Below are 14,414 nucleotides of genomic sequence, written 5' to 3'. Positions count from 1 at the left end.
AAGTGTAAACCAACCCTTACTTTTGGGGTAACTTCTCCTCGGCACTGTTTGATGTCACATGCCAGGATCTGGCAAGTTGCTGGCTTAGTGCTGGCTTGCTGGAACCATCCGTGGAGTATTGCTACTCTGTTTATTCCTTATATTTCCATTAGCCCCGGTCTCTCATTTCATCTGCAGTAGAACCTCAGAGTTCCGAACCCCTCGGGAATGAAGGTTGTTCGTTACTCTGAAATGTCGGTAACTCTGAACAAAACGTTATGATTGTTATTTCAAAAGTTTACAGCTGAACATTGGCTGAATACAACTTTGAAACTTTACTATGCAGAAGAAAAATACTGCTTTCCCTTTATTATTTTTTTTAGGCAAAGTGGAGAATTAAGTTAGTGGTAGGGGTTTATGGTTTGTGCGTCCTATACAGCATTGGCATTCTATTCCCAGAAGGCCACTTTGAAAGTGTTCTCAGAATGGCTGAATTGTTAAATGATCTCATGTGTATTCTGCGTGTCTGAGGTTTGTTTCTCTTTAAAAAAAAAAAATGAAATAATTTGTCTTTATGTAGTATGGAACAAGGTTTGTTCTGGACTGCTCCCACATTTCTGGGACTGGATGACAAGGGATGGATCACTCGATAAATTGTCCTGTTCCGTTCACTCTCTCTGAAACACCTGGCGCTGGTCACTGGCGAAAGACAGGATACTGAACTAGGTGGACCATTGGTCTGACCCAGCATGGCCATTCTTATTTTCTTATGTTATGTACAAGCCACATCTCCGTTGGCATCTGTGAGGAGCTTTTTGTTGGTCTCCTGCATAGGGGTTGCTTTTGCGCCATCTTTTGGTATGGCAAGGCCATGGGAATATATGCCCCAGAAGTCCCTTCAGCAGCCCATCCCTGTTCAGCAAAGCACACACTTAACTTTGGGCATCTGCTCAAGTCCCCTTGACTTCAGCGAGACTTAGCGTATGTCTACATAGCCGACACAGTGCTTTAACGTGGCTGTGTAGTCGCGGCTTCAGCGCTGGGGGAGAGTTCTCCCAGCGCTGTAATAAAACCACCTCCGTGAGGGGAATTTCTGCCAGCACTGGGAGCCTGGCTGTTTTTTCACCCCCCTGAGCGAAGAAAGTTTCAGCGCTGTAAGTGGCAGTGTAGACAAGGCCTTAGAAGTGAAACATGGTTGAGTGATTTACTGAATGAGGCTGTACTTAAGTGTGTGTCTAAATGCTTTGCAGAATTGAGGCTTTAGGGCCTGAGCCAGTGACTGATCAAATCAATGGAAAGACTCCCATTGACTTCAATAGGCTTTGACTCAGGCCCTTAAAGGAGAACTATAGAAATGTAAGGCTGAAAGAGATCATCTAGTCGATCCCCTTTATTGTTGTAACATTGACCTACAAGGTGGAGGGGTCAGACTTGATCCAAACTACATCCTGGTGGCTGAAATATCCAGATATGCTCAAGAAACCCAAGAGGCTTAAATCTGCGTTTCTCAGAGCAGCTTTTCCCATTGGCCACAGACATTATATTGCAATGCCTCTATTGAGCTCTGGCAAAGGGCTCACCTAGGCATTTAACTCAGTTTAAAAAGCTGCTTATAGATTATTAATTAATGATCCAACAGGAATCGATGTCTTGTTGTTTTCTAAGGATTCCTTAAAATTAATACTGTTTTTGGGGAGGATTATTCAGTATATGCTAAGTAATCAAAGAGGTGCATGTGAATGGAAAAATACTCTCCTAAACACCATGAAGCCTGCTTGCAAACGCAGCAAAGAGGTTTCCGAAGGGATCCCAATATGGAAAGGAGAGTTGCAGCAAGGAAAGGGCTCTGCACCAGTGCCCTGAGTGACCGACAAAAACAAGTTGGCTGGGAAAGGAAGAGCTTTGAAATTAAGGGCAAAGCGGATGTGTTAGGGATATTTTGAACTGGTCTGAGCACAAAGAATCGCAGCTTGGAAATGGGCCTTGGGACCTGTTTCACGATCAATATACCACCTGGTAATGGTGCAGTTAACTCTTGTGCACAGGGCCAGCACCAGTCTGATGCCTCACTTAACATGGCAGGCACCTGTTGTCTTACAGCTGCGTAAGTTGTGCATAGGCCATGGGGTGGTCCCCTTCTGAATAGAGATCAATTTCACAAAGTGAATCAGGGTGGCAGCCATTAAAAAGTCACCATTTGCCAACAGGAAGCACTTGGTGGTAAACTGTGAACTGTAAACATTGTTTGCCAAAAGGAAGGGGGAATAAATGCATTATCACAAATACCGCCATGTAGTAGCTGTTGGCCGGTGCTGTCTCCTTCATGGCAACCATGGTAGTATTTAATTATGAACCCCACTACAATGTTTGTAAACTGAGCGGCTTCTTTCCCTTCAATTGAGTTCATGGATTAGTGTGGTGTGACTCTAAGTTATCGACTTGTCTTCGGGTGTCGGGGGATCAGCAGGTGGGCATCTCTTTCTGCCTGGGTCTTTGTATTGTGTAATGAGGTTCAGAACAGGTAGCAGCCTGCCATGCAGGAGAGTTTCAGATCTAGGGTGACCAGACAGCAAATGTGAAAAATCGGGACAGGGGGTGGGGGGTAATAGGAGCCTATATAAGAAAAAGACCCAAAAATCGGGACTGTCCCTATAAAATCGGGACATCTGGTCACCCTATTCAGATCTCTGCAGGCGGAAAAGTGGAACCAGAGTATAGTTGGAAACCTCCTGAGGAGTGGGGGAAGAACAGGAAAGAGGAGGATGGAGGAGAGCGCAGGAAAGCATGTCGGGACTATATCCTGTCCGGGCGGATGCAGTGATGTACCATATGTATCTCTTCCAGAGGTCACTTGCAGTGACCTGGGGGATGGACCTTGGGAGTTTGAGATTTGAATACAGCAGAGTCTGCTGTCTCAATTTCCTTGTTTTGTACCAATGGGGTGAGAGCGAGCAGAGAGCGGTGGGTGAGTGCATGAGAGAGACCAGGTGTGCACACTGGAGGAAATCATGAGATGACCCTGTTGTCCAGCTGAGTCAGGAGTTGGGCTGGATTTTCCACCTCTCGCATTGAAATAAGACTAAGACGTCTTGTAATGCTGACCCTCTAAGCAAAGCTCTGAGTAGTTTTATTTTCATGGGGTGGGCAATTTATAGCATTAGTATCTTCTGCTTAGTAAGCGCGGGCAAAGCAGAAGTGATGTCCAGGCAGGTGTAATTTTCTTGCCACTGTCTTTTGACGTAAAGCTGCTCTAAACAGAGCCAGGGCAAGGGTAGACCCAGCAGTCCCTATTGTTACAAATTTGGTCCCTTTGTGCTTCCAAAGAACACGGGAGGGAGAGGGGATTTTTTTTTCTTTTTTAAACGGCGTCGCAGTGGCCCCTGTGTAGTGGCTGATATTGTACAGCTTGGCGGGGCGGGGGGAGGCAGCGCGCAGGGATTGGCTGGCAAGTAACCTAGGCGTCAGATTAATGAAGTGCTCCTGTCAGTCCAGAGTGTCACGCCGAAACTCCTCTTGATGTGCTCATAAATCAAAGTGACGGCGCCTGTTACCCCAGTAGCTGCACCCACTCAGCTGCGTCTAATGTAAACAGAGTGCAGACAAAATGCGTTAAGGAACTCGGACCCCGTTGCTGGGGAGGAGTACGGGGATCACGGGGGCGATGGGGAGGGACAGGATCCTGGATTGTTCCCTACTAGCCCCCCCCTTTTCATCTCCCCACCCCCACAACACGAGAGAACGGAGCGCCCCAATGGGCGCTGGTGACTGGCAGAGTGCAGCTCAGGAATTACTTTCTTTGTGTTTGAGATTTTTATCGGTGGGCAGATAAGCTTCATACTTCATTGGTTCTATCAAGAGCGTGCCGCGGATGACCTCTGAAAGTGAAAGTGTCCAGAGAAACCCACAGACTATGGCAGCCGCACATCTTGCAGTGGGGGAGGGAAGGACGCAAGCGGCCAGGCAACACCAGAAGGAAACTTTATTTTCCCTGGCAGAATGTATTACCCGCTCCCTACTGCTGTAAGAGGGAGATGGAGGGATGTGGCTTGCTGGAGGGCAAAAGGGTGGGGGTAGAGGGTATAGCTGGGTGTGGGGGGCTATTTTTTTGTTTTGTTTGTCTTTTGCGGAATTTGTGCTATATATAACATATTTGCAACTAACCCACCTGATTTTGGGCAGGGGAGGAGGCTGGGCTATTAGAAACCCTACATAAGAACGGCCGTACTGGGTCAGACCAATGGCCCATCCAGCCCAGTATCCTGTCTTCCAAAAATGGCCGATGCCAGGTGCTTCAGAGGGCACAAACAAGTAATCATCAAGTGATAAAACCATCCAAGACTCATGAAGTGTTTTGGGGCACATGTGGCCCAAGCACCAGCCAAAGCCCCAATGGGATTATTAATTTTGAATGACATTGAAGCCAGACAAAGCTGATGTGACTTTACACACGCGCACACACACACACACCAAGCTCAGCAGTTTGATGATTAAATTCGAACCTGGAACTGAGTGTGACTGGCCTAAAAATGGCCATGACACCTCCCCTCCCAAAGGGCAAAGGTTAGTATTTATTCAGTGCAGCTGTGGTTTTTAGAGCAGGAGACTGGGAGGCAGGACTCCTGGGTTCCGTTCCCAGCTCGTACCCCTGATCCCGGGCAAGTCTCTTCTCTGTGTGGCCGTCTGTAAAATGGGTGCGATCCTCCAGTGCCCCACACAGGGCTGTAGAGTCGGAAGTGCTTTGAGATCCCCTGCTGACAGGTGCTGCGGAGAGGTGGTCTCGCCCTGCTGATTTTGTGCGTTGGGTTTCTTGCCCATATACATTAGGGTTACCATTCGTCCGGATTTACCCGGACATGTCCTCCTTTTTCTGCTAAAAATAGCGTCCGGGGGGAATTTGTAAAGCACTCACAATGTCCGGGATTTCCCCCTCCCCCGGCAGAGCAGAGCGAGCGGCTGGGAGGGCTGCAGGAAAGTCCCGGGCTGGACTCCGGAGCAGCTTCCTCCTCCCACCCTGCATTCTGAGCCTGCAGCTCCTCCTCCTGCAGCCCGGTCCGGCAGCACTGTGCAGAGCCAGGGACTGGGTTTTGTTGTGCAGGGCCAGGGACCGGGTTTTGTTGTGCTGGGGAGCTCAGCCACGTGTCCGGCTCGGCTGCACAGAGCCCAACACCCTGTTCTGAGCAGCAGGGTAAGGGGGCCAGGGGGCAGGAGAAGGGGCAGGGAGGTTCTGGAGGGGGCAGTCAAGAAACGGGGGGGGGGGCTTTTGGGGGGGAGTGGAGAAAGTTTTGGGCAGTCAGGGTACAGGTAGGGGGTAGGGTCCTGGGGGGCAGTTGGGGGGGTCTTAGGAGGGGGCAGTTAGGGGACAAGGAACAGGGAGTCTTAGGTAGGGGGTGGGGTTCTGGAGGGCAGTTAGGAGCAGGGGTCCCAGGAGGGGGCAGTCAGGGGACAAGGAGCGGGGGGGTAGGGGGCTGGGAGTTCTGGGGGGAGCTGTCAGGGAGCAGGAGTGGGGAGAGGGATCGGAGCAGTCAGGGGACAGGGAGCAGAGGGGTTTAGATGGGTTGGGAGTTCTGGGGGGGGGCTGTCAGGGGGTGGGGAGTGGTTGGATGGGGCGTGGGAGTCCCAGGGGTCTGTCTGGGGGTGGGGGTGTGGATAAGGGTTGGGGCAGTCAGGGGACAAGAGGCAAGGAGGCTTAGATAGGGAGTGGAGTCCTGGGGGGCAGTTAGGGGCAGGGGTCCCAGGAGGGGGCAGTCAGGGGACAAGGAACGGGGGGAGGGTTGGGGGTTCTGGGGGGGTGGGAAGTGGGAGGGGCAGGGGCGGGGCTAGGGCGGGGCTCCTCCCGTCCTCTTTTTTGCTTGTTGAAATATGGTAACCCTAATATACATGCCGGAGGCCCGTGGGAGGTGGTGCCACAGCTGCTGCTGCCCCCGCCAGGGTTCCTAGGACTCTGGAGCAGGTAGATGGAAAAGATAAAGAGCCCTATTGAATTATGAGGTGAAAGTGATTTGCCCCGGGGATCCTAATGACTTAATCCGCTCCCAATTTCCTTCTGTTTTACAGCCTGGAAGTTGAGTGAATGAGGCAGTGTTCAGGTGGCCTGATGTAACAGGCAGGAACCTGTGCTTGCCGAAAGGCCCATGGGGAAAGGAGAAAGTAAACTCTGGCTGCCGTTGGTAACAAAGGCAAGGGCTGGGCTCCCCGCCCTCCCCTCCAGGCCTGTGTGTGTGCGTCTCACACCCCCGTAAAACTCTTCCCAACGCGAATGACTGTCTGGCAACCGCTGAGCGCAACTTCTGCCTCCTTTGGGGCTTTCGGGGATCCGCTCTCCTCGTATCTTTTCCCCACCAAAGTGCTGTGAAGATAGTCTTCCCTGGTCTCCTGGCTAGGAGTCTGTCTCGCCCCCAGCATTCCTGGCCTTGTCTTGAAGTACGCGAGTTACCTTAGCATGCGCTGTCTCCCAGGCACCCAAGAGTTAGAAAATGAAGGTTTTTTTTCTCCAAAAGGAGACCACTATAGTCTGTGCCTTTGTCACCAAGCGCAGGGAAGCCCCGAGACTTGGGGGATAAAGCCCTGTTGATTTCTCCTTCGGGAACCATCCTGGCCAGGAGATGTGCAAGACGGGGTCTCGTCCGTCTCTGACTCAGTGATTGAGAACCAAAGATCTAAATACCCTACTATTCTTCAAGGAAACCCAAAAGCTCACCTTGCTTTGCAGATGCTAATGATTAACCCTCAGCCCAGCACTGAGGTGAGTCAACATCCTTATCCCAGTTGTAGATGGGGAAACTGAGGCACGGCAAAGTGAGTGACTTGACCAGTGAGAGACAGTGAGTATTGGTGACAGAGTCCAGGGCTTCTGGTTCCCAGCTATGCTGTTTAACCGCCCTCCTGCTTGCGGTCAGAAGCTTCCGGGTTTATCTCAGTCGTGTCCAAAATGATCCAAACCTCTTGCACCTACCTGGGAATTTTCCAGGAAGAGTCTTTTCTCCCAAGATTTACCACGTGTCTCAGCTCCTGGTTAGAAGCTCAGGGTTTAGTTCAGGTTTCGTGGGCAGAGGTTCAGTTTGGATCAGTTCTTCATGCTCAGTATAAGGCAGGGCCGGATGACTGTTTCACAATGGCTCTAAGCTGTGAATCCTCACCCAACCTTATTATAATTATAATTTATTATCAGTATTACCTCGGGGCATAGGAGCCATAGCCATGGACTGGGGCACTGTTGCGCTAGGCGCTGTACAAACACAGAACAAAGGTGGTCGAAGCCCCCGAAGAGCTTACAACCTAAGTGAGAACATCGACTGTAAAAAGCTTTTTCCTCTGGCAGCCAACTTGGGGGGGGGGGGGGGGGGGGAGAGAGGATTGCGAGGTATCTGTGTGTGGACTCAGGTTAGGGGCAGTGCTCGAGTGAACTGTGCAGTGAAGACCAGGGCTTGTGGATTTTTACTTCTCCAGGAGCTCCCTGTCTTGGGTTAATGTGTATCTGAGGTGAGAGAAGATTTCTGGAGCAGCAACTGGAAGTTTCCCAACTTTCTCTGCCCTCAGAGAGGCAAAGCCTACTTAACACCTGACATTGGCCCGCCTGTGTGCTGACAGGTCCAAGGAATCCAGAATTCGAAGGGTTATGGCAAAGCCCATGGCTGTGATGTGAGTGGGCAGGTAGACAGACAGACTCCCTCTCTCCCACCCTGCCACAGATCAGCGGCTGCCCTTTCCCTCCTCCCCTGTTACTTCTCCCCCTCTAGTTACTTTCTTGTCACCTCCCCAGAGATGGCCCCAGCCTAGCAGGGTTATACCAGTTAGAGCCGTGGTTCTCAACCAGCACACCACTGCAGCCCATGTGACATCCTCAGGGCCATACGGGTAGTATATATGTTGTGTGGATGCAGCCCATGTAAACACAGAGAGCTGCCTTTGTGGCCTACAATGGTAATAGGTTGAGAACCACTGAGTTAGTCAGCTGATAGGTGGGTGTCTTATCTGAGCAGTACAGTCTGTGGTCTTCCAGGCAGCTGCTTTACCTTTCTGTGTTTGTCTCTGCATCTGCGGGCTGGGAATTGGGGGGCCTGGGTTCCTTCTTCAGGGTGTAAAATTAAAGGGGTGGGGGGGACCAAAGACTGGCAATGCACGTGATTAGGGGCTTGGAACACTGCAACCTGAACAGCAGGTATAAAGCGTGTGCTTGCCCACCCTACAGCACAGCTGAACCTTGCCTTTGTTTTGTATCTGTGCAGTACCTAGCACCATGGGATCCTTGGCCAGGACTGGGGCGTCTAGGCACTGCTGCAATACAAATAATAGCATACAGTATTAACAGATGGGATAGAGAAGGGAGATCAGGAACCTCCACTTCCCCCGTCTCATCAGTCAAGAACATGGGAACGTTTGATGCAACTGTGAGGTGGCACCTTCAAAAATTGAGCACAGGGAATACAATTACACACAGAGCCTGTGGAACTCATTGCCACAAGTTAGCCTGGAGGCCCGTGAGCTGAGCAAGATTCAAGAAGAGGTTAAACACTTGTATGAACAGCAAGGCTATCCAGAGTTACAACCGTAAATACTCAAAGAGGAGCGGGGAGAAATCAGTTTAGCAAGGAATACAAACGGTCCTGTTACAGGCCATAAGCCAACTGTTTGCCCCTGGAGATTAAGTGGACATTTCCTAGAAGCCAAGTTCTTATACGTTATCTTTTATGGCAGTGCGTAGGCACCAGCCAAGAAGGGGGCCCCATTGTGCCAGGTTCTGTACAAATTGTCCAACAACTACCTGACAGCAGGCTTGTGATGCTTAAATAGCTAATTATTTGGTAAAAATAATTATTTCTCTGTAAAATGGGGATGTTATTTACCCACCTTGGCCTCTTTCTAGCCCTGGGAAACACCCCTGGTAACCGTGGTTGTAATATAGGGTTAATGATAACTTTGCCTTCTTTGCAGGAAGCTCAACGGGCTAATGTTTCTAAGGTGTGTGGAGAGCCTCGGCCAGCCACCGAATAGCAGTGCAAAGCAGCGGTAGTGTTTTTTATCCCCCTGTGTGATCCCAATGCACAGGCGTTGGAAATACTCATCGAACAGATGGAGCTGGAGCGCTCCGTTCTCTAAGCAAGCACACACTCTCTCTCCTCCCTCTTTTTTTTTTTTTTTTCCTCTCTTCCTTCTCCTCCTCTTCCGATAGATCAAAGACTCTGTCTTGGCTACATGCTGACTGGCTACCGAGGACCAGCGATTTAGGACAAAGGTCTGTGCTGACCAGGCGTAGGGCTGATGCCGGGATCCGGCACTCCGTGCTGCTCAGCGGGGCCCTTATTCCCTGCAAGGCCTCGGTTGCAGTGTCGAAAATAATGTTTTGATTTTTTTTTTTTTCCTTTTGTCTCCTAGCAGCCATTAGGGAATAAACAGCTGGCGTTCCAACAGCAGCTACTGCAGATGCAACAGCTGCAGCAGCAGCACTTGTTAAACCTTCAGCGACAAGGGCTGGTCAGCCTTCAGCCGGGACAAGGCACCGTTCCCCTGCAGACCCTTCCACAAGGTAAAGCGCGTGGCAAACCTCCTCGCTCTTGTTCTGTCCTTTAAAGCCCGAGCCCTCCGCTCCAGTCGGCCTGGTGGGCGTTACCCATGTGTAGCAGCTACAAACGCAGCCTCCGAGCTCTTAGGCTTTTAGTAGCAACTGGGTGGTTTTCGGTGCACTTTAGGCCTGGTTGAGTCAGTCTCTCTCCAGCACAATCATGGGCTATACAGGAGCAGTAACAGTGATTCATAGAATCAATAGCCGTAAAATTGCATAGGAGCAGTTGAGGTATATTCTGTAAGTTCAGGGCCCAATCCTGCTACCAATGAAGGAGGCGATGGGAGTTTTGCCTTTAACATCAGTGGGAACAGGACCAGGCCCTGAGTTTGCGTATATGGTTCCTGTTGTTTAATGCCCTGGCTGATAGAGGTTCCTGTGTGGAGTTGGTGGTACAGGCAGACGCTGGGAACGAGGGATGCGTGCCCAGAAGGCAGAGTTCTTATGCCTGGAGAATGAATGCCCTGTTTGTCTGTGGAGGGGTGGCCCATGTGGGTGAAGGGCAGAGGCCAGAGCAAGGCATGATTTCACTCAGGACTCTCCAAGTTTGGGTCATGCACTGGAAACTCCTTCCAGCTCATTCCGACAGCTTCGTGATCCTTTCGAAGCAAGCCTGGGGCCAGGGCCAAATGACCGTTTACAGCTGCCTGTTGAAAATGTGTGGCTCCGGCAGGCGGGACAGAACGCCAGGTGAAACTGGGCCGTTTCCACTGAGCAGTGGGTTCATTGGACCCCGACGCTCGAAACAAAACTTTGTGGGGGAGTTTGGCTGCCTCATGTAGCAAAGCCTGAAAGAAAGGTTCCCTCGCATGCCTGCAAACCAGACCCACTGAATTTTCTGTGGCGTTAGTTGAGGCAGCAAGAGGGAAGCTGTTGCTGCTGCTGCTACCATGGCTAGATAGCGCTCAGGCCTTCAAGGCTGTCAGGCTGGTGTTCTTCACCCCCCTTCGATTAAACTAAAAGCTGCCCTTCGCTGGGTTCTTCTCAGCGTAGGTTACTGTTGGGCAGCGGTGATTCTCTGGTCCATATTTTCACCCTTGTCTCCATGCGTGTGTTTTCCTCCTCTCTCCCTGGACCCCGTCCGGCATGTAGCTGTGTGTCCCTCGGACCTGCAGCAGCTCTGGAAAGAGGTCACCGCTACCCAGCCTGTAGAAGACAGCATCAAGCAAGAGGGCCTCGACCTGACCACCAACACTTCAAACTCTACCTCGTTTTCGGCCGCCAAGGTCTCGCCTCCCATTTCCCACCACTCTCTCTCCAATGGACAGAGCGCCATGCTCACGCCAAGGAGGGACAGGTAGAACCAAGCTGGGCCAGCCTTTTATTTTGCCCTGTAGGTCTAAGAAAAGGCTAGATGACTAATGGATCCATTGTTTGTTACTGGGAGTGGGGCCAGCATAGTCCAGTGGACTAGGAATTGAGGGAGCTGGGCTCTGTAGCTACGTAGGCAAGTCGCTTAACCTCTCTGCGTCTCAGCTTACCCGTCTGGAAAATGAGCTGTAATCATGTTCACCAGCCTCATAAGGCTTGACTGATGCATAGAATCATAGAATATAAGGGTTGGAAGGGACCTCAAGAGGTCATCTAGTCCAACCCCCTGCTCAAAGCAGGACCAATTCCCAACTAAATCATCCCAGCCAGGGCTTTGTCAAGCCGGGCCTTAAAAACCTCCAAGGAAGGAGACTCCACCACCTCCCTAGGTAACGCATTCCAGTGTTTCACCACCCTCCTAGTGAAATAGTTTTTCCTAATATCCAACCTGGACCTCCCCCACTGCAACTTGAGACCATAGTCTGTACATTCAGGGGCATTTGAGAGCCTTGGCTGAAAGGTGTGAGGAGATGTGTTAATATCTTGGGGTGGTCCTGGTCTAGAAGCTTCTTTGGAACTGCAGTAGCCAGCCTGTCATGTGTAAGATCCCCAGTGTAACTGTTCGTTCCTTCTCCTCCATCTCACACTCACTCTCTCTCTCTCTCTCTCTCTTTCTCAGCAGCTCTTCTCATGAAGAGAACCCCGGCTCCCACCCTCTGTACGGACACGGAGAATGCAAGTGGCCTGGATGCGAAACCCTCTGTGAGGACTTGGGACAGTTTGTCAAGTAGGTCGCTCCCCTACTGTGTCTCTCTGGGGCTGTTGTTTCATTCCTGGCTCCCCCAGGTTGTGCAGCCAGTGTGGTGGTTTGCAAGTTGCCCTGCGCTCAGGGGCCATCCAGACCCTACCCGTCGCTAGCACCCTGCACTTCACTACTGCTTTGGGCAGAAGCGGGAGGGGGTGGTCCTTGCACCTGCACCCTGGGCTGAGGGCAGTAGAGGTAGGTCAGAAAAGCCATGACTTCCAACTTTCCGGGGTTAGGCGGAACTCATTGTCTCTTCAGAGGCTACAGGTGTGGCCTTAAAAAATTGACTTTTCCACAAGTGGCTAGTGATTTTTTTGGGCACCCAATTTAGCACCTTGCAGGGGTTTGATTTCCAGAGGACTCAGCACTGCCTGAAAGTCAGGCCCCTTTGAGCGGGGGGGAGGGTCTCTGAGCCCCCAAAATCACTCGTCACTTTTTGGAAACTCTGGGCCTTCGTGTCTCTGTGCCCAAGTTCCCCATCTGTACCGGGGGGTGCTAGCACTCCCTGTCTTGGAGTTGGATACTCTTCAATTCAGCCAGTGGGTGGACTGTAGATTCAAGCGTAATAGCCAAATTGGGGGCCCACCCCATCTCATAACAAGGAGGTTAGTCTGTACATTCAGGGGCATGTGAGAGGGATGGGGGGAGGGTATGCTAGAGGAGAAGAGACTGTAAGAGACCTAGAGAAATCATAGGACGTGGGTGGGAGGAGGGCAAGAGAAGACAAACGAGGAAAGTTAGCAGTTCACCCTCTGTAAGCGGGGAAGAGAGAGAGAGCGCGCGCAAGAGAGAAGAGAAAGAAACAGATGGCAGCGCGGCAGCCTGCTGACACCGCTTGTGGGCTCTGTCACTGACTGATTAACTCCGCTGTCTAAGAGCCCTCCGCTAGCGTCAGGGTCAAACAAATTGTTTTCACGCTTCGTCAGAGGTTTACTTAATTAGTTCATTTGCAATTAGATCTCTTTGTAGCTGGGATTTTTAGCAAAGACATCAGAAGAAACTGACGGGTTTTCTTTCCTTTTTTTTTTTTCCTTTCCCCCTCTCTGCACTGAAGGGAATGTTGTGGGAGTTGGGGCAGAGATGCACTGTGCGTGTGTATGTCTATTTGTGTCTGAAAGACTTTTGTTTTACAAACAGCGCGTCAGCTGATCTCGGCAGCCATGTGCCTGTCTGCCTCCCCACTTTGTTCAGGGAGGGAGTACCGGAGGGTGGAACAGGTGCCAGCTGCAGTGAATACCAAGGCAGGCTCAGTCGGGGGGTAGGGAAGAGTGACTGCTGTGCATGTGGGGAGATGGGTTAAGAAGGGGAAAGCATCTTTATTCAAAGGAAAGAGCCAGGAGGAGAGGACAGGGGGCATTGTGCTATTGCAAGACGATGCCTTGCTGCAGCTAATGAAGTAAGGAAGGCAGAGGAGCCAGAGAGGGGTGCCACCTAGTGGTTAGAGCAAGGGGCTTGGTGACTCAGGACTCCTGGGTTCAATTCCCTTCTCTGCATCTGGCTTGATGCCTGACCTTAGGTAAGATTTCGCCTCTGCACCTCAGTTTTCCCATCTGTACAATGGGTCTAATACTTAACTGACCTTACAAGTGGATTGCAAGCAGGGATGGGCCCAACCCACTAGCACTGAAACTAGATCAGAAGCTCAGCAGTGTTTGGATCGCTGGTTTTGGCTTGACTCATGCAGAGCGGGGCACCATCTGTGAAGTACCAGTCTGAATCCTGAGCTTCTCCAATGTTTTGGGTAGAGACAGTTGAAAGAGAGGGAAGAATTTTTGCCAAGATGTTTGTAAAAAATTTGTCTCCGTTTTTAAATTTGAAATGTTTCAACCAGCTTGAATTTTGGGTGCATCTGAATCCACAGGGCCAATTTGTACCCACCTCTAGCAAAGAGTTAACCAAGTTATTGGGCTTCTTATACATGCTGGAGCAGTTTGAGGAACTCCACCCCTGGGCACAGGAAGGAAGAATGAAACTTTCTGACACTGAGATGAAAGAATGAAAGCACTTTCCAGATAAGACCCCCACCCCCACCCCATTTTTACACTTTCCTCCTTCGGCAGAGAATGCCAAAACTCTTGACAGCTTATTCTTCACAGAAGTACCCATGTCTTAGTCCCACCATGCAGAGGAGCAAGGAGTAAAGACCCCTAGTCCATCTCCAGCTAGATAGGTAGTAGTGACGAAAGAAACTCAAACATTGTGTCGGGTTAGTTCAGATGCAAGTCTGGAAGCTTGTCCCCAACATCTTGTTTTTGCAAGATAGGGCTGGAAATCTCCCATAAACAGGTTTTTCAGTGAGAATCCTGGTACCTCCTGCTGCTGATTGATGGGTAGATCCCATCTGGACAACTTCTCCCAGGGTATCTCTGTATTTTGTCCCCAGTCCTGGTTGGAAGCAGAGTCACCAAAATGACCATCATTTGCACCCCAGTAGTATGTTTGGTTCCATCATGGATAGAGGCATTGCCTTTACACCTAGGAGCGTACAACCTAAATCAGACATAGACAGTCCAGGGCCAGATTTTCTAACAAGTTAGGCATGCATTGTGTGCTCGCAATTCACGACTAATTTGCATGCATGGTTACTATGGTTGCACTCGCAAATGTCACTGGCACATACAATTACCTGATTTGTGTGTCTGGTCATTACACCTGTAAATTAGACGTGCATTTTGCCATGAGACTGCACACCTCACTGATGTGAAAATCTAGCCCACAATGTGACATGGGCCCATAGAGCCCCAGTTGAACCACCTTTTC

General features: G+C 50.7%; 1 protein-coding gene across 13 annotated transcripts in view; it reads left to right on the top strand.

Moving 5' to 3' along the window:
• The window catches only part of FOXP4 (forkhead box P4), a 136,294-nt gene that overhangs the window by 93,325 nt on the left and 28,555 nt on the right, over positions 1–14,414 (top strand). For 5 of the 13 annotated variants that reach the window (XM_024110340.3, XM_005308300.5, XM_065591628.1 and 2 more), the window contains 3 exons: positions 9,352–9,502; positions 10,631–10,835; positions 11,529–11,636. In XM_024110340.3, the coding sequence (XP_023966108.2) occupies positions 9,352–9,502; positions 10,631–10,835; positions 11,529–11,636 (464 nt within the window). The remainder of the gene's footprint in view (positions 1–9,351; positions 9,503–10,630; positions 10,836–11,528; positions 11,637–14,414) is intronic. The other 8 variants (XM_065591631.1, XM_065591627.1, XM_065591630.1 and 5 more) reach the window with 3 other exon arrangements.

This window comes from Chrysemys picta, chromosome 4, assembly GCF_011386835.1.
Source record: "Chrysemys picta bellii isolate R12L10 chromosome 4, ASM1138683v2, whole genome shotgun sequence".
Classification (NCBI taxonomy): Eukaryota; Metazoa; Chordata; order Testudines; family Emydidae; genus Chrysemys; species Chrysemys picta.
This window is presented reverse-complemented; position numbering and strand designations above follow the sequence as displayed.